The sequence below is a fragment of the Tinamus guttatus genome, unplaced genomic scaffold, assembly GCF_059628265.1.
Source record: "Tinamus guttatus ecotype Peru unplaced genomic scaffold, ASM5962826v1 Tinamus_guttatus_pri_ptg000203l, whole genome shotgun sequence".
Taxonomy (NCBI): domain Eukaryota; kingdom Metazoa; phylum Chordata; class Aves; order Tinamiformes; family Tinamidae; genus Tinamus; species Tinamus guttatus.
The window spans coordinates 3,258,777-3,285,007 of NW_028288737.1; the positions used below are offsets into that span (position 1 = coordinate 3,258,777).

General features: G+C 41.6%; 1 protein-coding gene across 1 annotated transcript; it reads left to right on the forward strand.

The window, feature by feature from the left end:
- Positions 1–20,548: 20,548 nt before the first annotated feature.
- ZBTB14 (zinc finger and BTB domain containing 14) lies at positions 20,549–24,990 on the forward strand. Its single transcript, XM_088524081.1, has 3 exons — positions 20,549–20,588; positions 22,486–22,570; positions 23,114–24,990. The coding sequence occupies exons 2-3, from the start codon at positions 22,568–22,570 to the stop codon at positions 24,455–24,457; spliced, it is 1,347 nt and encodes a 448-aa protein (XP_088380207.1). The 5' UTR covers positions 20,549–20,588; positions 22,486–22,567; the 3' UTR covers positions 24,458–24,990.
- The last annotated feature ends 1,241 nt before the right edge of the window (positions 24,991–26,231 follow it).

Genomic DNA, 26,231 nt, shown 5'->3' on the forward strand with positions numbered 1-26,231 from the left:
ACTCAGAACCAGACCATTCTCTGTGGCCTGTCATGTATGTTAGACACATATACTACATCTCTATTTGAGTCCTATCCTCTCTGCACCTCTTTTAAGCCCTTCTGACTTCTAGCTACTCTGTTGGCATGTCCTTCCAAAGACGGCCTTCCTTCCACTCTTGTTCCATGTAACAGTCTGCAGAACTCACGGTATGCTTCGGGTCTTCCTTTACATTTCCTTGCTGTGATCTTATGCACAGACATAGATTCAACCATATTCCCACCTGTCTCTAACTAACTTGTGTTTACCTACCATCTGGAAGACTATTCAGCTAAAACAGAGCTGTCAGTCACTCCCATTACCATGTTATGCCCTTCATGTGAAGGCAAATGAAACACACACAGAATGGGTGATATTTATTAGTGTATGAGAATAAGGAGACATCATTAAGTTGACACCTCTGAATTAAAACAGCAAGTCCCAACCATTAAGCCCCATGACTGAAAGAACATCTTCACTGAAGCCTAGTGTTACACAGCAGCTGAACTGGAGGTGGCTTCTACTTGAGCTAGAATATGGACTGAGGAATGGGACGGCCTATTACTATTCTTGCACACAGGGCTGTAGAGTCCTTGTGTAAACCTTAGGGATGCACTGGAATTATAGGTGTGATGCAGACTGCTGTTACAAGTCAGGTCACAACTCACTAATTGAAGTGGTACTTCTGCATCATTTATGCAGACATGCCATTAGGCTCTCCTTCCTTCATGCATTCCCAACACGTCAGAGGGCGAAAAGACAGGAAGAAAAGAAACGGGCAGATCACAAGTCCTGCCATAATCTTGTGGAGCATGGAAACCCTGGCTGACACCCTGACTATTCCATGGAAACCCTGGCTGACACCCTGACTATTCCATCTGTGTTTTCAAGTACAACAATCATTCCAGCAATTAAAGTTTATGAGTGTTGGGACATCACTTGCAAACATTGGCTCCCTACCCAGATTTTATAGAATTATATATCCTTGTTTGGCTAGAAATACAAACAAGTCATAAAGATCTGATAGCAGTTTCTCTGGTGTGAAGTAAATTAATCTGCTATTGACAAGTGACTCTTCAGCGTCATAAAAGTAAAATCGTTGTAAAATCTTGTACTGTGGCAGGACAAAATCTATGGATCTATTGAGTTTTGACTGGGCTTTTTATTATAGGAAGCAAAACTTGGCAAAACAAAAATGCTGGTGATAGGGAAAAAAATGAGCAGTTGCATTAACAAAACCCCTCCTAGCAGCAGCCATAATATTCACATGTTGTGGGAAGAGCAGTTGCTGCTGGTGTCCTCCCTCAGCTGAGGAGGCTGCTAAAGGAAGGTTAAAAGTGCAGCAAGGATTGATGACTGACCCTCCAAGCCCTGAGAATATAAGGATGCTCTGGATCATATGGATTTAGAGAATTAATAAAAAGTACTTCCTTCGGTAGGTAAGGGGAATTGTTTGTAGAAAAGAGCTATTTTTGGACCTGGAAAATAAGATGTGAGTGGAAGGTGAAGTAGGTGGCAATAGTTTGGGACCAAGTAAATTGCTTTTTATGAGTGATTCTATAGAAATAAACTCCACTATAATGTCACAGTCTATGCTACCATGTCTACAGAGTACTTACTTATTTTTCATGCTTTTTTAAGACAAAAATGATTGTGCTGCAGTATTGGATATTCCAAAGCAGTACAGGACAATCATTGGCTAGGCAGAATTTGTAAAACTCTTGGGTATTGGGGGACTGTGGTATAGGGGGTGTAGTGCTAATTCAGGACTTCTGTGGATAGACAACAGACAAACCTTTTTGACTAAGTGAGATTAGAATCAAGATTAGAAATATCTGGCTACTAAATTAGCCAGAATGTGGCACTGCAGAAGTAATAAAACATGTTCACACAACACACAATACAGCATAGCAGTTACTAATATCTGTTCTAGAGTAATTGCCTGATGTTCTTTCACTGTTCATTGTAGTTATGCGTTAGTAGTGTCACTGTATCCGAAAAGATTAAAATTTGTGACCGACTATCCAGCTATCATACGAAATGGGCACCTTCTACCCTTATGTGAAAAAGGACATCCTCGTAAAGCTGATCACTTCCATTCACGTTTTCAATCTATATAGTAGTGAATCATATTTCTAACCATGTATTTTGATACCGACAGATATTATTTAAATTTTTTTCATATTAATAGAAATTATAATTTATAATTATAATAGGCAGATACTTGGGGATAGAGTAGCTATGCACAACTCCCATTGATACATGTGTAAAATTACTGCTAATGACTCTGTTATAAGCATAAACAAAAGCCAAGAGTAGGGTCTAGATCCATGCGGTAGTCTGTTCACTCAAGTATTTTTACACTAAATTACTTTTGTGAAATTATGCAAAGCAAATATTGCTGATACTCCAAAGTCATCTGAGTCCAGCTGTACATCCCTGGTAAACTGGCTGCCTCAAAATCTGTGCTTGGTCAAAGCAGACTTTAATGTGCTTAACTCCCTTGGCAACTAGACTTATTCTATACCTTTAAATAAAGCACATATTTATCAAAAATTATTTCTGCTCTTTTGGTACCAACAATTAAAACTAACCCATGGCCCTTCTGCATCCAGCAGTGTTTTGCAGCCAGAGAGAAAAATAGTGTTCTCTTGTGAACAGTTAAGACTTTCTAATATACCTACAGCATCCTCCCCTTCTCCCACCTCCCCATGACTTCCCAGGAGAAAAAAAAAAAAAAAAACAGCAGAATTTCCTTCTTGATTCTTTTGGGAAGATATGGCTGGGTAAAAGTCCTAGTCCTGTGCAGGCTTTGTCTCTGACAGAGCAAGCTGTTGCCCTCAAAATGCATGGCATTAGATCTGTCGGTATCTTCATTTCGTCTATAGCATTCTCCTCACCAGCTACCTGCTCAGTTATGCTTTAACTAATCTAATCCCTTCTGCAGCAACCCCTTCTTTCTCCAGAATTTTCTTTCTTTATTTTTCAAAATAGGTGCAACATTTTGCACTTAGCAGCAACTATTCCCTACATATGCCTACTATCATTTGTAGTTATTTATACCCTGGTGCTACAGGGGATGGACAGAAGTTCATAAATATTGTGTGTGTGATTCTGGCTGTCAGTAATAGTAACCTGGAAAATGAAAGTCAGCCTGAATTCAATATATCTCATTACAAATATTAAGCTATAAATTATTGATTTCATAGCTGATGGAGAACAAGTTTAGTATGTCCTTTAACATATTTAATAGGAACTTCTTTTAGATTAAGCTCAGTCATTCACTGTACAGAATCAGCCAGCTGTCTGTTAAATTTATGTACAAGGAGTCTTAACAGTAAAAAGAATAGTCCCAGCCCAAACACTGCAGATATGAATGATAATGAAGATGGTTACCTTTCCCCAGAGGGACCTTACAAAAAGGCCAAAACCTATCATCAGGACCGATGAGAAATGACACTTACTGTTCAGCAGTAAGACAGACATCAACTTCACAGGCTGGTTATAACACTGTGAACCTCTAAACATATTTTTGCCTCGCTTGCAAGAAGCTGCCCATCCTGTTCAAGACAGCTAGATGCTATAACTGAAGATTAGATTCCTCTACATATTAATGTTGTGCATTATGTTGTTCAACAGCACAGCTTGCCAAACTGGAGGTCCTTACAAATCCTAGAATCTCTTTACTGTGTGTCATGTTTTAAAAAGAACTCCCTGACTGCTCTCTGATCAGACTTGCCATGGCCTTGTTCTAGGCCTAAAATAAACCTCAGAAGAAATTGTCAGCTCCCAGCTCTTCCAGAAGACTGCTGCTGAAGTAATTCCTCTTTCTACGTCTCATTCTTGGTGGCTTACTCTGCCTTCATTGCTTCTCAGCACCTGAAAGACTGCTAATAATACAATGCTATTAGAAGCTCAGCAGTGAAAGTTAGATGGCAATTTTATTGATTAATTGCCATCATCACATTTGCTTTTATGCAAGCAAAACAGAACAAAAACTTAGCTAATGAAATTTGTACTTAAGTGACTAAAGTACCACTGTCCTGCACAAACTTCAACTGCTACAGCAGTTTGTTGTTGGCAGAGGAAGTTCTAAAGTCTGGGGACACAGCGCTAGAAAGACATGTTTCAGTCACAGAGAGTTATCTGAGGTTGACAAGGGTAAATACAGGAGTGTGGATATATTTGCCTTACAGACCATACAGCATGTCCACAGTCTTATCATATGCAGCCACAAGGATCCTGTGACAAGGACATACCAGCTGGGTAGGAAAACACTGTCACTTTGATTTGGTATCATATTCTGTCCTTTGTACCACTGCAAGTGTTTATGAATTAAACATGGCAGTGTGAGTCGGGAAGCACAGCTTCAAAGATGCAAGGGGAGAGCCTGCCAGGGAAATGTTCTCCTGAGACACGGGAATTTATAAGGCAGCTGTAGAAGAACACATACTTCTTTCCATATTGTCGGAGAGGGGAAGAGTAATGATGGGCCTAGAAGAAAATACAGCATCTGCATAAATCACATGACATTAGATACAAGTAAATATATCAAGCAGATGGTGTACATCAGGCATGATGCTTGCTGAGTTATTTCATAGGAGATTGAAACACAGTGAAAAAGAGTATATAATGAAGAATTAGATGAAGCATTTGTTGCTGTTACAAAGTTCACAGCATATATACAACAGAGTATTTTTCTAATTTATTGCCCACCTTAAAGCAATGCATGAGGCCTAAACTTAAACAGGTAGGGATGATGGTTCAGAAAGAAGATCTGAAGAAGTGAAGGTTCATCGTCATTGCAATACATAGTTTATTTCACCCTACCGTCTTGAAGCACCAGTCATGGGTCGACTCTTTCTAGACAGATATCACAAACATAGAGCAAAAACTGGGGAGCCTTTCACCGCACAGCGTACTGTCAAACTGTGATACAAGAGATAAGTGGGTAAGGAGAGACAGGTGAATACAAGGGGATAGCCCTGGTGAAGGATCTTGGCACTCATGGTGTATCTACGACTAAGATTTTTGCAAAGGGAATTTCTGGGGAGAGCTTGAGGAAGCCTTGTGCAGTTTTATTGAGAATTCCCAGAATAAACCCAAAATAGTCTCCCCAAGGACTAAATGGTAAAACCCAAGGAGAAACTAAAGGGATTGAGAACATGGGATTTGTTTAGCCTGAAAGGTAGCATGAAAAACAAACATGAAGTTAGAGTGGAAGGACATTCCACAAAGATGTTCTGTGGAGACAGAGCAAGAGCAGAGGAAGCAGAAGGCAAGATTAAGCATTGCTAGAGTTTGGCAAAGCAGGTCTCAGAGTGGAGGCAAAAACAAACAAACAAACAAAAAAAAAAGCAAACAAAAAAAAAGGAAAAAAAAAGGGGAAAAAGAGTTAAAAATGGAGAAGTCAAGGGTCGTGTCCATTTAAGAATCAGATCAGCTAAGAGATGATGAGAAGACATAAATTCTGACTAGCAGGACATGCTGCCAGTAGCAACAGTGCAGAAGTCTTTGTGACCCTAACTGAGGTGGAATGGAGCCAAAGATCAAAGAACAGAGAGTTGTAAGTTACAGTCAGAGACAGCGGCCAGCTGGGCCCAGGTCCCCAGGAGAATATAAGAGAAGAACCAGGTGCGGTCAAATGATGAGGAAGTCTGTTATGGATACGAAGGATGCTGGAAAATAACAAGACCAAGAATGGAAAGCTGTCCCATCTTCAGGCAGATCTGATCTGCAGCAGAAAGTGTAGAAGAGGGAAAATGCACCTTCATGGGTCTATATCAGATAAAGTTGTATGGTGGCAAGTATCCAACACTATTTTTCATTTTCATTTAAATGGTGCTCCTGTGCACAGCACATTGCATACTTTCCAATAAGCGAAATAACTGGCTGAGCAGAACTCATGGTTTGCATTGTTCCTGCAAGACAAGCAAGCAAAATTTCCCAGAGCATGTTAAGAGGCCTGCGAGGGAATACTACTGAATCAAGGTAGCTTGTGATATGTCAGGCTCTTGTAACTATTACAGCACTGTGCAAACATATTAATTATGCTGATACTTTGCATAGTACACTAATAGCATGCTCCAGCAGGTACATTAAATACTTAAATATTGTAAATATAAAGTCACTGATTACAGAACAAATCAGAAAGAGCAGCATTACCATGCCAAACTGTGACTTATCTTCTATGTTCTTGATAAATGTATTTGGATTTTTATGTTTGTATGCGTGTTTTTTTTTTCTTTAATATCTAGGTGCACCTGAACTCTTAAACCTAATGGTCTGATAAACACTGTCCTCTCACTTTGTCCTGAAACATGAGGCTAATTATGTTAGTAAGTGAAAATATTGGCTCATGCATATTGAACATTATTTTTAAAAAAGTCATTTTTCTCTAACTTGGCCTTTATAGAGAGTTGCAACCCAGCTAAGCGTGGGTTGTATACAATATATCACTATACAAGCACTAAATGCCAATCGGGTAAGACAGAATGTGGGGTACTGCATAAGGTAAAAAATGAAATAATATTAGTTATTGAAATGCTTTGTGGACATCAAATACCTACTTGTAGGGTCTTCTGCTTCTTAACTGACTGTTGTCCATAGCTGCTACCATTTCACCCTTGCTTCTGCCAAATTTCTGTTGCTGAAATTTATCTGCCAAATTTCTGTTGCTGAAATTTATCTGAAATTTTGGCTTATGTTGTTAAGATGCCTCATCATGTGGCCTAAGCTGTTTCCAGAGCATGCCAGGATTATTCCCATAAATATCATTGGGAGAAGTTAAAACAAGATAGTCCAGCAGAAATAACTGCCACATTTGCTCAGATTAATATATTTGAAATGAGCATTGTCCTAGCACTTTGATTTGCTTAAATATGTATGTAAATTTTCTTGTTCTCCATTTTATCAGCTATGACAGTATATAATTACATGCATATAAGGCTGACGTGAAAAAAATGGTTTACTTCCATTACTTAACCATATACCTTGTTGATAAGGGAGCAAAAATGGAAATTGCTGTAGTTAGTTCAAAGAAAAATGTCTCCAGCTAAAAGGGTAAGTAGAAATATAACCCTCATTATCATTTCAGTGAATGCTACCAGTTTGGGCAGCACTGTCCCAGCATGTGGAAAATTCTGTTTTGGCGATGATAAGCCTCAGAGCACGACAGTTAGAATGCAATAGGAGAGCGCCACACACAAGCATTATTTGCACAGATCTCCACCTAATCGCTATGAGCATCAGCAGTGGTTTTGCATTTGGAGTGAGACGATACTTCAAACAAAAATGCCTGTTTCAAGAAGCTCTGCCTGTGAAGAGATAGAGCTTCACTGAAAGCACTCGCTGCTCTTGCCATTGACTTCACTCACATAAGACTGACTGCTTGAGGATGTTTCAAACGGGAAGCATTACTTTGTGTAAACAGGGCTATTTGACAGGCAATAGCTACCGCTATTACACTGATGCTATGAAAAGATGTTCTCTCTTATTATCTTGGCCGCTTATGATTTTGACTTAGGTTTTTTATGTTATGATGTGCTGTGAAAATGGTTCTTGACATGTGCATGTACATTGTGCCTTTGCAAGGTCTTTCAGAAGCTCTGAGGAGCTGCTATTTTTTTATATACATGCTGGTATCTTGGTTATGAAACGCAAGGGCTTTTCCATAAAGGGGTTCTTTTCTTTCAGCATATGTCCCTCTTCCAACATTTATGAGACTATCTCTCTGTATTCATACCAAAATAAAACAGGAAAGGAAACTACAGAAACTAGAAAGTAGATCCAACAATAAAACACATATCAGTTCTTTAGTTGCAAATACTGAAACTAATCAGACTGTAGCTTTGTAAATCACACTGCAGATATACTGCATATATGCATATATAATGATTAATGCAACCCTACATTATGTTGAAGTTGCAGCAAATATCAAAAACAACAAAAAAACTTGTTATATTATCATTGCAGGCTACACTTAAATCACAAATAGCTGTGGGCTTAAATGCCCCGATTCTTCAGCCAAAGGATGCATTAGATAAAGCAGAACATGAGTAATGCTTGGGATGACCATAAGGCACAATCGTTATCAGGTTCCTTGTACCTACAGAGACTGAGCAATGTTCACTTGCTCCACATAATCTGGCAGACACAGCTACTGGAAACACTCAAATATATTTTATGGAAAAGACTCCAGTGAACTCTGATCATAAAGCAGAAATTGTTCAAACCAAGCAAATGTAACTTTCAGTTATTTTCATGGGACTAATAATTTATATAACCTTGTAATTTATTGCAAGTTATACTTTCTATATTACAAGTCATTTTTGCAGTACTTACGGTCACCATCTGACTGTGAATGTTAAGTCCACATGCCTGAAACATCACATGTAAGTCTGAAAACTATAGAGCATATGTAATCCCATATACTGGGGCTAAAAACTGCTACTAAAGATATGTTTTGGTATTTCTTCCTAAAGTTCAGTAATGCTGGAGCTGAACAACCAACACCGTTTCACTTGCAAGTTCAGTCATTTAACCCTTCACTAAGAAGTGGCAGCCCATGGTCTAGTACCATTCTAGTGTGCAGCAGCTACACCACCACTACCATTTCTTTTTATTTTCCAGTTTCACCATTTTATGTAAATATTCATATTTGCAAAATTCACAGCTGTCCTGCCTCAGCAGGATGTACTTAGCAAGACTTTAACTTCTTGCTGTAGCAGACCAATTAAAAACTGAACCTTTTTGCCATATCTAAGAGTATTTCTGTTGGACTGCACCTTTTTTTTCTTATGCTGTAGTCATTGCATTTATATGTTAGGTAACTGCATTTTGGCTTGAGCGTACACAAGGATTTATGTTGAGATTTATGTTATTTCTCTCAATATGGGTTCTTATAAATCAGAGGCAGGCATCTGAAAGTTGCTTTAGAGCGACTTTGTCATAGGTTAAACGTTACTAGCTCCAGTGTGTGGGGATATTCTGAAGTTTCTCTGAGGGGCTACCACAGCCAACCTACAGCTACTGGGGTGCACCACAGCACTAGGTGAGAGTGCTGTGCTCAGAGTGAGCAGCAAAACACAGGCAGAGCTGAGGTTCAAAAAGTTGCAGTATTGGATCCTTTGAATTGGATTTTGCAAGAAATGAGCTAGAAAAATGGAAATTGTGGAATACGCTGTTGGTCTAGCTCTGGTGAGAAAAGATATAACAAAAACAGGTCATTTTACTTGGAATATTCTACTCTGGGATGGGAATAGAGAATCTGGTAATTCCTTGAGTAAGCAGACACAAATACTGTGGTCATATAAAGATGACATAAAGAGTTCTCTACAAAAAGAGGAGAATTTAAATGTGCTCCTTTGATATTACTTGTGCCTACCCATAGCACTGGCACTATGTTCCATACAGACAATGAAGAAAAGTATTTCGTTGAACAGTATATATGATGTGCTTACAACTATGTTATGTTCTATTAAACATTGAGCACACTTAGAGAAGATTCTGGGCAGTGCTGAGCAGCCAAAAAAAAAAAAAAGGAAAAAAAAAAAAAGTTGTACTACCTTAAGTGAGCAATTTCTGCCCATCATCTCTTTGAAATAATTATCTTTGTATCACGTAACAATTTAAGAAATGGGGGCCAAGCAATTTGAAGATTTCATGAAGGAGGTATTGATCACGGTAAAAATTTCCTATCCTCATCAGATGGTCCTTTGCCTTCTCAATATGCATTTGAATTACACGTTAATATTAACAATTCAAAGGTATTTGGGATATTATCCAGAACATTTGTATCCAGGGCACAGCTGGTATATACAAAATAAATGGTCTATGATGATTTTTCCTTAACTATCCTAATTATAGTTTTCACTTAAGTGTCACACTGACTTCTGATCTTAAGTAAAGTTTTTTCTCAAGTGTTTCTGAGATGATGGAAATCCATCTTATCTGCATGATATCTGCTTGTGCTTCAGGAAAGGTTCTTCTGTACCCTACGTAAATCCCACAATCAACTACTAACGTCTCCTCACACTGAAAGATCACAAAGCAGCTTAAAATGAATCGCAGCTGTTGTTGTTGCTGCTGTTTTGTTTTCTTATGTAAAAGGCAGTGTAGTTGGAAGCTGTGTCTCTTTTGCTGATCTTTAAAACCCAAGCATCAAAACAGGCAGAGCTTATGAGAAAAAGGAAACAGAGGCAAAGTGACCAAAGTCAAGGCCTTTTTGAGAAAAAATCAAGGATAGAATTTAGTTTTATGCTTCCCAGACAAATTCCCAATCCATCAGTGGATCCATAATGTGTTTTACTTTTTATGTTGCTATTTAGTGCCTTGGTATTTTAATATTTTAATAAAAGAGGCTAGCAGGTTTTGGATTTTTTTATGTCTATGTATAAAAAAAATAAATATAAACTTGTATCACCTGTATGACCCTACACATTTAAAAATAAGCTATAAAATTCTGATATGACAGTGGCTAAAAAACGGGGAAAAAAGTATTTGGGAACTCCGTCAGTAAACTTGCCATGTAAATAGAATAAACAGAGAGAAGACGCCAAAACCACCAAGTGATTAATGCATTGTTTCTTTGGGGAAGACAATTAGCCACATGATACAGAGATAAAGCATGTGAATGTACTCATATGAATGTTTGAGGAGAACCAAGCAATTAACAGGGGAATCTCTTAGTTTTATTGAGTAAATCTAATGAAATTCAGCAGTCATCGAATTATTCCACAACCTTTGTTCAAATTAAAGAATACAGAAGGATGCAAGTAGCTTCAGTACAATTCAATTTAATAGTTCTCATGCGATTGAATACAGTTTTTGCAAAATTCAGTCCAGAGAAAGCAGAGACCAAAGAGGCAGTAATAATGCTTATAAAGCACAGTAATGCTAAGTGGGGACTTAGTCCTTATATTGGGCAGTAATGCTATTAGGGATTTAATTTTACCATACTCTTGTGAAATCAAATTGAGATGTATTCTTTTTTTTCCTTTATTTTCATTTTATAAGTAATGATACTGTGTTACTTTCACTAATAGCCTTGGATTTATCACAACAAAAGTCAACCACATCTCAAGATAGCTAGGAAACATTCAGCCCTATCCTTAACACATCTTGTCACTGTCTGCCATTGAAATCAATGGCAGTGGGAGCCACCTCATTTACTTCAGTGACTTGAATGAGTTCTCCAAGTACTACGACATCTGGGAAGGGTCTATAAAAGTAGGGACACAGAGTAATATTAAACTAAATGTAGGTCTCGGTTTCTCACTTTCCTGCTCTTAAATATAGCTATTTAACATAATGTTGTGATTGCTAAGAAACGAAGATATAGAAAACTGTAAATTGAAATCCCCTTTTCCTTTTCCCCTAAAACGTGCTTACGCCACTATTTTACTCTAATGTAGTAAACTAAAATGTGTTGCCTAAATACCTTACATTGTGTATGAAAGCATAGAAAGGCGTTCTTTACAGTTTCAAAAGATAATTGTATATTGCTATATGCTTGTTCTCAATTGATAGAATCTATTTTGGAATATGATGTGAGGGTCCATATGCCAGGGGATAAGCCAGTTTTCTCTTTGCAGTGTGTTGTAAATAAAGGGTTCACATGTGCTTCTCTTACAATGAGTGACCACACTCCCTGCTGACTGCGGGGAGAAAGCATCCATGCAAACTGCTGTACGGCAAATATTTCTAAGTATCCTACCTTTTCCTAACAAGCATTACATAGCCTCATGATTTTTGCTTGCATCTCAAGTAACGTGCATAAATGCAAGAGAAACTCCTCCCTGCAAACATGCATTATAATCTTGGGGGGTTGGAGGGGAGGAAGCTGTGACCAGTATCCTGTATCTATGTTTATGAAAAGAATATTTGTGTTTCATATGACAAGAATGTGCCATCTGCCTACTCATGTTGCCTTTCAGGACAAATCTGATTCCCTAATGACATATTCTCTATCCTTAAAGATCGGGTCAGAGTTCCCATATTTCATTAACTTGGCAATGACATCTTTCAGTTCTCTGTATAATTATCTATTTGTTGCATCCCCTTCCAAGGACTGACCTCCATAAAAGATAAAAGCTAGCAAGTGCTCCTTTATATCAATGACAGAATCCACAGTGTGATTATAAAGATTTAGGACTCTAACTTTGGTAATGGCTCATGGAAAGATGAAGATCTGAGCGACTGTGCAGTCGAGAGTGCATCATAATGCAAATGCACAGAAAGTCATAGTGAAAATCACTGGAAAAACCTTAATCCTTCCTTTTTTGCTCCTGGACTGCTTAACTCCAAAGTATTATTTTTGTTTTAATGTAGGCCCTTGGCAGTTGCAGTATTTCATGGACTGGCTGTCAAGCCAAAAACAGTCACAACCATTTAATCTGACCTCCCCTGCAAAACACAACACTGTATCACTTGCTGCTTTTACTTTGAGCTAACTACCAGTGTGTGGCTAAATATTATCGTCATTCGCTTTTCATTTGAGGATTTTCCAAAGTTAGGCAATCTATTAGTTTTCTTACCAGTTTTTTACTACAATTAGTCGCTCCCTCTGTTTAAAAAACCCTTGTGCTTCACTGCTCTTATGAACGGTCTCAAGGCTTCAGCTTCCAGCTGTGGGCAGTTCAGGTGCCTGTCCCTGACTACAGATCTCTTTATTCACTTGGTATTTTCTCCTCATTAAGTTAAGTAAGTACCTTAGTCTCTGTAATCAAATCACCCTAATTCTTGTTGGGGAAGCTAAACAGATTTTGCTATGAAGTCTCTCACTGTAAATCACTTCCTGCAGCCTTCAAAATAACTTTTGGAGCCCTTTTCTATTTATTTTTCTGCATTCTTTTTAGAACATGGCCATGCACTGTATTTCAACAGGGCCATAGAGTGTTGTCAATCACACACACATGCACACGTGAATTATCCAGCTTCTTTGTGAAACAGTCCTATCACACAGGCAGACCCATTCTGTCTTACGAGGTTTGTTAAACTTCCTTCTGCAAAAGGTTAACGGCAGAAACCTGAATTAATCCAACAGCAAAGCCTACTGACAGCTGCAGCTCAAGCACAAGAGGCTGGTATGGAAGGAGTTCCACTGCAGGCCCTGCTACTGCTTCTAGGCCCTGCTTCAGGGATGCTGATTCTGAGAAATGCCCTGACCAGACTCAGGCAGGGAGGGACCCACTGCCTCCACCAGGCAGACAAGTCCTCTACACTGCTCAGCATGTTACAGTTGCCCTCCTCCCTTCATCTCCTCGCTTATGTGCTATTTTCTTTTTGGCATCTGAAGTTTTCTCCCTTTTTTTCTCTGTTTCTTTCCTGCTTGAGAAGCATCTGGCTTTGCCAGATAAAGCCTTCATCTTCTACAGCTTTCCTACAACCATGTCATCAAAAAGTCAGATAAAAGAAGCATCTTGAACAGCTTCCGTGCTGGTGCAAAGTAGCTGCCTCTCAATGCTGCCTTAAGGCCAAATGAGAGAGTTGTCTATCTCAGAGCTTGTCTGAGAGGCTGCAAGCCAGAGTATGTACTTCAAAACCTATTTCTGTTTGCTCTTATTTTTACACATGCCAGCAATCACAATATTTGAATGACTAACATTAAAGACCATTAGAACGATTTTTTTTTCTCCTTTCTCCAGAAAGACAGTTTTGCTGTCTCTAATACAACTAGCAGATTGACAGTTCAGGAAAGAGAAGTGGATCCAGGAGATGCTCCTTCTTTTTCTCTGTTTTCAGTGACAGATTATGAAGGTTGCGTGTTTGCCATGAGACTGAGAAGGCTGAAAAGCCACACATTAACTGCCTATTGCTGTACAAGGTCATGATAACTCTTTTGACTTTCTAGGCCTATTTATTCCAACTAGATGAATCAGGAAGTTCTCCCGTTCTTTCCATTTTCTACAAGTACCTTATTTTTGAACATGTTGCAATAAATGATATTTAACACTTCTCTCACCGCACTGAGCTGTTTTGCCTCTAGCTTAAATCCAGCTCAATGCAAATGTTTTTCTGGTGGTGCTACTTTTTCTAGCGCTGTTTAACAACTTTGCTACTAGATGAGATGCTGAACTCTGCTTTTGTTTTCATAAGCTGTTTGCGTGTTTTTTTACAATTTTTCGAATACACTAGTGAGAGCATAAATGCGGGTATTAACAGACTAAAATCTTTTTGATGTCTTTGGGGGAAAGTGCTTACAAAGTGAGGACTGAAGTATACAGAACAGAATAGTCAGTGGAACTGCTTTCCACTCAAAAAATTCCCCCTCTGTAAAAGTAGTAGTTCATGGTTATTGGCAAATGCACAGATTAGCTTATTACCTTTAAATCAAATGTTACACACAGAACTGCACAAAACCTGGCAGTTGTATGAAGCTCTCCACCTCTCTCTAACACGCAATTGCCAAAAATCATTGACTTCTTGTAAAACATCCACATAACATCCCCAAGAAAGAACTTGTGCACTCTCTGAAATTCAAGCGCTGCTCTGCCATGTATGTAATGTAAAACGCTGATTTTACATTAATCATATTCTGACAAAGACATCAGGAGGACAGAGGACAGAAAATATTTTGGTTTTGTTTTCTCTTGTATATGGGGATCTTATATATTGTGTATGGGGAACTGCTGATATTAAGAGGTTTGCCTTTGCATTTTGTTAACCGAAGTGCTTGCCTGCCCATACCCTCAGGAAAGAAACTCATGTTTGGCACCAGTTATCACCTAAAAGCATGCAAAAGTTGTCTACTGGGGAGGGGTCTTTATTCCTCTAAACTAGTTGAATTTTGTGAGAGGTTTATGAATGCAAGAATCCTGGTTGATTAAACTATACATTTTAAGCATTCTCTATAGCATAGACAAGCATCTATTTGCTGCTGCTGTTGAGCACTGTATAGCAGCTAATGCTGAGTGAAGTGGAACTATCGAATCAGATATTGCTTTTTATTTATTAATAGAGTACTAAATCAAAAAACAACAGTGGAGAACTTAATGCGTTATTCTTTCCATAAGCACTAATTAATCATCTGATTTCTAGGTGTAACAAAACATGATGCTAACAGATAATGAGAGTGAGGTGGGACTGAGGATGGTAGGTGAAAGTGAAGTGATTTTTTTTTAAATACAGCCTATCCATAATTATGAGCAACAGTGTGCAATATCCATGCACAAGATAAAAGCTTGTTTTTTTCAGACAAAATAGGTCAGAGGAAAAAATATTTGCTTTTACTTGGGTAAACTCGGCTCCTTTCGGAAAACGAGGGAAAATACCATATCCAAAGATACATATTTACTGTGAGGGTGACAGAGCCCTGGCACAGGCTTCCCAGAGAGGTTGTGGAGTCTCCTTCTCTGGAGATCTTCATAATCCATCTGGATGCCACCCTGTGCCACGTGCTCTAGGTGACCCTGCTGGAGCAGGGGGGTTGGACTAGAGGTCCCTTCCAACCTCAGTCCTTCTGTGATTCTGTGATATTTGAATAAAAACATAATTTTCACATAGCTATGACAAGATCATCCATGGCAATCACCACTCTACCTCAAAGAAGAGCTAAATTGGCTCCACTCCACATATTCACACTCCTGCATATCGTCCATCCAAAAACAAATGTATTTGTCCTAACTAAAATAACAAACTCGACATCAGATAAATGTCACAAATAGCAGACCAAATGCCTATAGCATTTGGTCCCATAAGACCAAGATGGTGAAACTAAAATCACCATCCTAGTCTCATGGGAGCAAATGGTATATGCACTATTTATATCAATAATACATATGACCTGTGAATGAGAAATCTGTTCTTTCTGATAGATCAGTTATGAGGAAGATATTTTACTCTTGTGTATCAGTTGATTCACAGGTGTGTGCTCATAACATCTTTAGCATAATCTGCCATAGAAAGAGGAATCAAGCACAGAAACAACTTTCATTTAGTGTTCTCTATTTTCAAGTATTTAAAATATAAACTAACCATCAAACTTCCATCTGTAATGCATTGCTATACACTCAAAAGTGAATAAATATCCAAGTTAAGACTGAATGTGTAATCGTCGGGATTCATTCATTTGATACAATCTCTACCTACGTCAAAGAATCCAGAAATATGTAGTTTTTCTCTCAATTCTTTCTCCTTTGGGACTTATAACTTCTCTTCTGTGCACCCTTTCCATGGGTTTGTGTGGACACCTGTAAACATTGTTGCTCCCTTAAATCTCTATGTGTAGCATTACGTAGCTTCAGCACTAGAGAAAACTGAAAGAGGTTACTGAAGAAAAAACTGAAGAAAGAGGTTATAATGACACAGGAAGTGGGGAAACCCAGAAAGGGCACACTGTGGGGAGGGATGAGAGGCCACAGAATCACGGAAAAAGTGAGGTTTTCATGATGCGTATCTGGCACTCGATGTTTGGTAACAAAAAGCAGCCCAAGTCCTTCTACACTCTTCTACGCTCGCTCTCCATATTAGTCAGAATCCAGCAAGGACGTTAGAGTCAAGAATTGGGCCTAGAAGAAGATAATTGACAATGAAAGGGAAGGAAAAATGGGAGGATGCTGGGGATATAGGAAAGAAATAGTGAAAATGGGAAAATAATGGAGTGCAAACAAAAAAAAAAGAAAAAATAGAAAAATGAGAGAAAAAGAGGGAGAAAGTAATGAGGTTTGCAAAATTACACAAGCTTACGGCTAGACCTGGCTATTCTGCACAGGGATAAAAACAACACATGCCTTGTGTATGCATGACAGCGTAAACTGCTCTAATTATACAACCACATATCTCAAATCTACAATCTTTGATAAACGTGCCATCATGTATTACTGTAAACGATCATAGATAAATGTGCCACAAGGTAGACAGGGAATTCACTGGTAAGAATGTAATTGTTCCTATTTGAATACAATCTAACTTAACAAGATTTTAGTGATCAGGGCCTTTAATCAGACGGACTGTGACCCTTCTGGTCTAAGTGCAAACCCTAGCATGATCTGAGGGTTTGGGTGGTCCCCCAAACTCACCATCCCTGTCTCTCTGCTCAACAGCCGAGCCAGGGGCTGTGCTGCCGCCCCTCGTCGCCCATGCTCTGCTCCTCCTACCTCGTCTTGCTCTGTGAGGAGGCCTGCAGCCACAGACCTCTGGAGACGATGCACAGTCATGACCAACTCGCATGCAGATTTCTGCTGGGAAATTTGCCAGGTTGCTATGGGAAACACACACTGCGAGGAGCATCTGCTCTCTGACGGGGCTCCTCTGTCCTAGCCCACTCGCTTGCGGCCTGCAGAGCCTCGAATTCACAGGCCCTGCTGAAACCCAAGAAGATACAGGCTCTGCTACTGACAAATTTGGGGTATTTTGTACGTTCATTTTGTTTTGCATACTCTGCACCATGAAAAATCTATCCCCTGAAAAATGAATATGGACAAATCTAGGTCCTGGGCATGAGATGGATGTTTCTGCAACACAGAGATATGATTTTAGTAAATGAAAACAGGCCATAAATATTAAATAATCTGTGCTTATAACTCAAGCATACTTTATAAATGTAAGTACCACAACACACGAGAGCCCCTTGATATTTAACATGCATTTTAAAACTGGTTGCCCCTTTCAACAGATATGAATCTTCAGCGTTTACAGCATGCCTTCTCTGATACCTCACATATGAGCGTAAACAGGGACATGTCGTTCTTCACTTCTGCTCCACGATTTTCTCAACAAGCACGCACATCCTACAAAAATCTCCTTTTTTTCCCCTACAGCCATCCCTGCAATCAAAACATCAAAAGGAAACAGCCTATTAGTTCTGCAGCCTGGTTCATCACACAGGAAAATAGCAAATCTACTTCAAACCCTAAATATTGATATTTGCTACCTGAGTACATGATATTTTCACAGGAAGATTACTAGTTGGATAACTCAGGCATAGATTGTTCTTCCTCCTCGTTACACTTTTTCCACAGAAGGGTATTTTCCAGGATATTGGAAAAATACCTAATTTGTCAAAACACCATGACTGCCTGTATCCACAAACATGTTAGTGGAGTTGTGTTTTCTTACTATGTTTCCCCTTTACTAATACTACATAATTTCCATCCTATCCCTTTTCAGTGAAAATGGAGTTCCCGTGACCTTCACCCTTGTTTGTTGCTGTTGTTGTTTCTGAAGCTTGCCGCAATATGCCTCAGCTCGGCCCTGCTGTCATGCTTAAATTCCATACATGCGGCAGTTGTACACATGCTTCCTGCATGTATTTGAGCCCATTCCCAGACTCCTCTGACACCGTTCAGCATAGCGTGTTCCTGAGACGTACAGGACATGCGCTCACAGGAGTACTTTAGACGTACAGGTTTCACCAGAAACTTTGATTCCCGTGTGACATTGGTCTCTACTTTTTGTCTATCTCAACCACCCAGCCGGAGAGTCACTAATTTGCAATTTGTTAAGTCATTACTTTAAAGTCTGAGCACAGGCAGAAGTGCATTTTCCTTCAGTTCCATCAAGACATAATTGTTTCATGTGCAGCAGTTTAAATAAGCTATTTACTAACAGCTGCTAGCACCTGGAATGCTGTTATAATGAGCCAGTACTGCTAATTTTGAATACCCCCAGTCCCACAGCTCACAGTACATGCTTTATATCAGCTAGAGTGTCTGAAACGAGGCAGCGTTCCAGTACTTCCACATAAAAACGAGGAAGTCTTTATCTGTCTGCAAGCTCACCAAGCAGCACCGCCAAGCCCAAACTGCGCGCAGAATACCTGGCGTGTTACACGTAACAAACAAAATGACACGGCTGGGTATTAGCGATGCTTTATTTTTCATTTCCCGCAACTCAGTAAACCGATGATGATACCACAAGGGTCATTTCCTGTATTTCAGTAAGTCAGCGAGAGCTGCTAGTGGTACAGTCCAAAATGATGCGAAATCAGAAGTACTGCGGCACACAGGAAAGCAGAGGGAACGAAAACCAAAGCAGTTACTCACGGCTTTCCTATGGTAATGGTGCTTTGTGGCCTAGCTCGCTCTCGTGGCCCTAGACGCACTATGCTAGGCCCCACAAAGCGCAATTTCTGCCATAAAATGCATGCACTTTAAATACAAGGAAGCTGGTGAACACAGCAGAAACAAAAACAAAACCAGAAGGGCGTTTGCTGATCGGCATGGTGTGATTCTGTGCAAGCCGCACACAGCCAGCGATTAACAGGAGCATTTGGGGTAGTGCTGAAGGGAAAAACACCATGTCACGGAGCTGGGTAAGGCCAGCGCCTTCCACCTTGGAGAGAATTCTTGCGCAAGGTTGAGAAATATTTCAAAAAATGTTTTAATGCTGTTAGCATTCCTTTCTGAATGCATATCACTTGTGCCATGGCCAAACAAGCCTGGGCAGCTTTCACCAACCAGGGCAAATAACTTCCTCCCCTAAAAATGGAGAGCAATATAAATGTTTTTAATTAAAAAAAAAAAAAAAACGAGTGATGCAGCTAGAGAGCAATTCACTCTCTAGTGTGTGCTAGAGATTGCTGGAGAGCAATTTCACAAAAACATCACAGGGTCAACTCAAGGAGGGGGAGCAGTTGTGAACCCAATGGATGAAGTAACTCTGCTGCTCCCCAAGCACAAACACGTTATATCCAGTACTTTCCACTGCTGCAATTCTCAGCATAAAGCACTTAGTGTGAGTTTGTGGTGCAGTTTCTCTTAAGAACGCTGCTACGTGAACACTGCTACGTTTTGCACTATTAGCTCGTTATTTTGCAGCGCTTAAAAAAGCTTTATTGCCGACTTCCTATCGGCAAAGACTCACGAATTAAAAAAATAAACACATATATACACACACACACACACACTCATATGCACTTGTATACATTCCCCGGGCAGGCCAGCGGCGCCTCTTCCCACACAGCTACTCCACACACGCTCCCGCCCGCTTCCTTCCTTCCCCGCCGCCATGTGCGCGCCGAGGCGGCCGTTGCCGCGGCCGGGCGCGAGCGCCGCTTCCCGCCGCAGCGCGCGGCGCCAACGGCCGCGGGGAGGCGGCGGCCTCGCGCCCTCCTCCGCGCGCCCCGGGCCCGCGCCTGCGCCGCGCTCGCTGCCGCCGCGCTCGCTCGCCCGGGCGCGCACGCGCAGGCGCGGCGGGTGCCCGCGGCGCGGCGCCACGCAGCGCGGCCCGGGCCCGCCACGCGCGCCCCCGCTGCCACGCGCGTGCGCGCGCGCCTCCCCCCGCCTCAGCGGCGGCGGCGCGGGCACCCCCGAAAAGGGAGCGGGGCCCGGCGCGCTCCCCCGCCCACCCCGCGCGGCGGCGCGGGCGCGCCCTGCTCGCACCGCGCATGCACGCACCCGCCGCCCGCCCCCGGCGCGCGCGCGCGCACTGGGCGCTCGTGCAGGAGGCGGCGGTGACGGCGGAGAGACGCGCGCGGACCCCCCCCCTTGCGCCCCCCTCCCCAATTTCCCCCCCCCTCCTCCCCCCCTCCCCCCCCGGCCCCGGCCCCCGTCCCGCTCGGCGGTGGCAGCGGCGGCAGCGGCGGCCCCCGCGCGCCCGGGGAGAGCGCGGTACCGCGCGCGCGCGGGCAGGTAAGCGCGAGCACCCTCCCCCCCCGCAACGGCTGCGCCGCGCGCGCGCCCGGCTCGTTGCCGCCGCTGCGGGCGGCGGCGGCCCCGGCGCCGCGCTCGGGTGAGGCGGAGGCGCCGCGGGCGCGCCCGCCGCTCCGCGCCGCCGCGCGCCGCCTCCTCCCGCCCGCCCGCCCTCCCGCGCGCGCGGCGGGCGGGGAGACGGGCAGGAGGAGGAGGACGCGGACGCGTCCGGGCGCGCGGGCCCGCGCGCCGCCGCACAAAGGGGCGCGCGGCCGTTGCGGCCGTTGGCGCGAGGTGCCTCGTCCCGCGCCGCCGCGCAGCAGCCGTTGGGGAAGAGCAGACACAGAGCAGAGCCGACAAGAGGAGGGCGCCGCCGCCCGGCGCGGCCCCGCTGCGCTCGCGGGCGCCCCCGACGACGGGCCGGGAGCGCGGGCCCCGGGCGCCCGCCCGCGGTGGCGACGCGGGTGCCCGGGGAGGGCCCGGCCCGCGCCGCGCCCCCGCCGCCGGGTGCGAGCGCCGGGAGCCGGGGATGGCGCCGCGCCGTGACCGCCTCCTGCCGGCCCTGCCGGCGGCGGGAGCGAGGCTGAGCGGGGCGGCGCCGCGGTGCCCGAGCCCGTCCCGGGGACTTGCGACAAATTTCTGCCTAGTCCAGGTCGCTTTTCAGCGTGGGCCCAATACCCCCTCCCGGGGTGGTTGGCAACCCGGAAAAATACACAGAATGTTCGTCCTTTCAGTCTTCTTGCACATACTCCAGATGTTCCCCATTCTTTTGCTAACTGACCCCCTTAGTGTTTAATTATATCAGGATGAGAAACGAATTTCGATTTTTTTTTGTTTGTTTTGTTTTGTAATCTGTGTCGCTCTATGTTGCGTTGCCAAAGAGCACTGTAGGGTGCTGAGTGTGCCCCTACCATGTCAGACATCCCACTCTAGGCATGGAAGCTGACACACCTGTCGGTGGCCTCTATGTCTTACATGGCTGAGGAAAAATATGTATGGAACAAGTATGGAAAATGTATGGAACCAGTCTGGAATGAAAGGGGATTGCAGGTGGCTGTGTGCCAGGTGAGGGAGGGAGGTGTCTGAAGCAAACAGGATCCGCTCCTCACTTCCACATGCTTCCTCCCTAGTTCAGAATTAGATGCCTTAGACTGGGCTTGAATAATTTAAATTATGTATATATATATATATATATGCATATATATATATATATATTTACTGTTCCTTGCTGTCCTTCCTTGTTTAACTGTAGCTGGATGTTCTCTCACCTGTCGTCCTAGACACTTAGGCCTGTGTATCCTTATGTTTAGCAGTTAAGTAACAGGAGTGGAGCCAGCCCTACTCTGCTTGTTTTCATGAGCAGTTGCTTTAATGCTAGCCTTATTATACAAAAGATGGGCTCCATCATTCATAACAGTGCACCACTCTGAAAAATGAAGGAGCACATTGCAAATCCACAGCATTTCTTCCCCTGGCCCTACGTGTCCATCTGTCCCCAGCACCATCGTCCATCCTCTGTCCATGTGTCAGGCCTTCCTCTAGGCTTCTTCAGCTCACTAATCCAGCAGAAGACTACTCAGGTTTTTATGGGTTATTGGGTCAATTGTATGTATTTCTACAGAAGTTTTTATAAGTTCCAAACCTAGTGCATAGTAAGTAGCAGGAAAGAAAAAGGAAAGAAAATACATGCATTTTGACAACAAATCAGTTTATGTGCCAGGCCTTCTTCTAGGCTTGGATGACTATCCGTAGAATCATTCTAACCAGATGTTTTAACAGTGTTTATCACATAAGTTAAAATAATTCAACATGCTGTGTTTTAACGCATTAATTTAAAATACTGTGTTTTTTAAAAAATGATTTTGTTATTAAATGCTTTTTATTTTCTGTCTTTCAGGTTGAAGGTGGTCCGTTGTGAGTGTTAGTCATCTGCCGCTTATTTCATAGTTGTTTTATTCAGAAAATTTCCCGCGTTGTTCATGGTAAGACTTACATTTGCTGTTTCACTTTTAGTTTGAGCTGTGTTGTTGCATGTTAGTTTTTTGTTAGTAAGCTGTAGTGATATGTAGTTCTTACACGTTTTTTAGCACTTGCTATAGTATAGTATTTAGCTATAGGATTTTACTATATTTTTACTTTATATATTTTAGCTATAAGAATTACTACTCTTGCAATAGGATCATACATTTATTGGAAATTACAACTTCACAGAGAAAGTTTTCAATTTAGAATGACTGAATCAGTAAACATCTGAATAAATTAGTGCCATATTACAAAAAAAAACTCATCTCTAAATCACAGAGTATCCTGTGAGATATTTAATTTAAAGAAAGACCTTTTTCTACCTACAACTTCAAGAGACTTTTAAAAATAGTGCTTTTATAATCTGAAAGGACTTTCCGCTCAAATTAAGCCAAAATTTTCACTTGAGAGTTCTTGGAATTTGTAAATGGCATCGGCTGTTTTGATTTCATTACTTAGACCACTTTATAAAACATACAAAACTTTCTCTTGTTATTTTACAGGAGTTTTTCATCAGTATGTCTGAAACCATTAAATATAATGACGATGATCACAAAACTGTGTTTCTGAAAACATTAAATGAACAACGTTTGGAAGGAGAATTCTGTGACATAGCTATTGTGGTTGAGGATGTTAAATTCCGAGCACATCGGTGTGTACTTGCTGCCTGCAGTACCTACTTCAAAAAGCTTTTCAAAAAACTAGAAGTTGATAGTTCATCAGTTATAGAAATAGATTTTCTTCGTTCTGATATTTTTGAGGAAGTTCTCAATTACATGTATACTGCAAAGATTTCTGTTAAGAAAGAGGATGTAAATTTGATGATGTCTTCAGGCCAGATTCTTGGTATTCGTTTTTTAGATAAACTCTGCTCTCAGAAACGTGATGTATCTAGTCCTGAAGAAAACACACAGTCCAAGAGCAAGTACTGTCTAAAAATAAACCGTCCTATCGGGGAAGCTAACGATGCCCAGGACGATGAGGTGGAAGAAATTGGAGATCACGACGATAGCCCATCAGATGTGACAGTGGAAGGAACTCCCCCCAGTCAGGAGGATGGAAAATCGCCTACCACTACCCTGAGAGTTCAAGAAGCAATTCTGAAAGAGCTGGGGAGTGAAGAGGTTCGAAAAGTCAACTGTTATGGCCAGGAAGTAGAGCCTATGGAAACAACTGAATCAAAAGACTTAGGATCTCAAACCCCTCAAGCACTGACATTTAATGATGGCATAAGTGAGGTGAAAGATGAACAGACACCAGGCTGGACAACAGGAGCTGGGGACATGAAGTTTGAGTATTTGCTTTATGGTCACAGGGAGCATATTGTTTGTCAGGCTTGTGGCAAGACGTTTTCCGATGAGGCGCGACTGAGGAAACATGAAAAGCTACACACTGCTGATAGGCCGTTTGTTTGTGAGATGTGTACAAAGGGCTTTACCACACAAGCTCACTTGAAAGAGCATCTGAAAATACACACAGGTTACAAGCCTTACAGTTGTGAGGTGTGTGGAAAGTCTTTTATTCGTGCACCGGATCTAAAAAAGCACGAAAGAGTTCACAGTAATGAGAGGCCCTTTGCATGCCATATGTGTGACAAAGCTTTCAAGCACAAGTCCCACCTCAAAGACCACGAGAGGAGACATCGAGGAGAGAAGCCTTTTGTCTGCACTTCCTGCACAAAAGCCTTTGCTAAGGCCTCGGATCTAAAAAGGCACGAGAACAATATGCACAGTGAAAGGAAACAAGTTCCTGCGGCCAATGCCATCCAGAGTGAAACAGAACAATTACAGGCAGCAGCTATGGCTGCTGAAGCAGAGCAGCAGTTAGAAACTATAGCTTGTAGTTAGAAACAAAAGCAGCAGCTTTAACAGAAATAATATAAGAAATTAAACTGATCAGAATTTATTGTTGGCATATGTTTAGACTGATAATTATCTTTTCAAGAAAACTTATTTTTAGAGGATTTGAATGCTGCATAGGAACACACAGCATTGCTTCGTTAGATATTTTAAAGTAATTCAGAGATGTGTATTCTTAGAGCATAAAATCGTTTTGTTGCCATTAGAGCTATAATGCACTAACACATGATTTAATTTAAGAATATGATCAAGTTCTCTGTAAAACAGAGGGATCATCACTGGCTGATGTTGTATTTCATCCAGTATGGAATATTACATGCATTGTAGACATCAAAATCAGTGATTTATGTTTCAAAATGCTGACATCTCAAAATTGCATATGTGAGAACGACGTACTTATTTTTCATAATTTTGAAGGTGTCATATCTACAATTTGCGAAACTCAACCATTGATTTCCTAGGATTTCCTTTACTTCCTTTTTTTTTTTTTTCACCTACTGTAGGTGTTAGATGTCGATACAGCGAAGGCTAATGGGGAAGGTGATCAAATGAAATTGCTTCTTATTCCACTTTATCAAACATCGTCTTGTTTTAATCAAGCTAGTGAGTTTACTGAAGTGGTAAACATTTGCTTTCCTGAAAAAAAATCTGCATTATTCCCATTCACAGGACTCCAGGCTGGCAAATCTGCATTATTCCCCTTCACAGGACTCCAGGCTGGCAAAACAAGAAGGTCGTGGCTTTCACCAATCCCTTCTGTGGGGATAAAATCTGCCCCGTTTGTTTCTATGTTTGCTGTAGAAATCTAATGCAGTCCCCAGAAGATGGGACAGAGCAACATAGGAAAAAAGGAAGGAAGGATGTATTTCCTTGCTCCGAGCCAGCTGAAATGAGTTAAAGCTATTGAAATTAGTTAAAGCTAATACAGCCTGAAGTTGTCGTTTCTATGATGCAGCTTTCAAGTTTTCACTTTACTTAACCCCACAGAAACAGAGGCAAAGGAGCGTTTCTGGCAGCACAGCAGAATTAGCTGTATTATCACGTGTGTGGAATTCCCTGCCAGACCTCCCAGGTTTCCGTGTAAAGCCACAGGCTACAGATCCCTGCCAGCAATTTTCAGGCTGGACTTTATATCTTGAGTAGTCACAGCAGCCAGTAGGTCTTGGTTAAGTCTAAAAATTTCTGCCTTCTGACAAACTACCTCTCACTGAGAGGAAGATTTTGGGGAGTGATTTCAGGCATCATTGATGCAGAATCAGTGTTTCTTAACAGTCTGTTACTTAGAGTTGCCTATTTTAATTTTTTTTTCAACAACCTTGGGTAGATGCTGTTAATTCAGTTCTCTCGGCATCAGCAAAATCCATAGTCTTTGGATTGCACTCTGCTATGCATTATCAACAAGAGAAGGCAGTAAGAGTGATAAAGTGGTCCGGAGGGATATCAAACCTTTATTTTAAATGTGTAAATACTACAACAGTTGTCAACAGTTCACTGAACGTTGGAATGGGCAAAAACGCACTCCTGTGCACACGATTGGCGTGTGTTGGTCACGTGAGATACCTATAGCATATGGAAGTGTTAGACCAGTTCATGATAAGTTACTATGTGGTAGGTGACCTCTTGCATTTCTGAATAGAAATTGAAAATAGCATTTCTAAAACTGTTAGATGAAACTTTACTCTGATTATTGTTTTTTTTTTACAGCTTTGTTTTATTCATGTACTCATCAGGTTAAGCAATTATATTAAAATGCCAATAATTG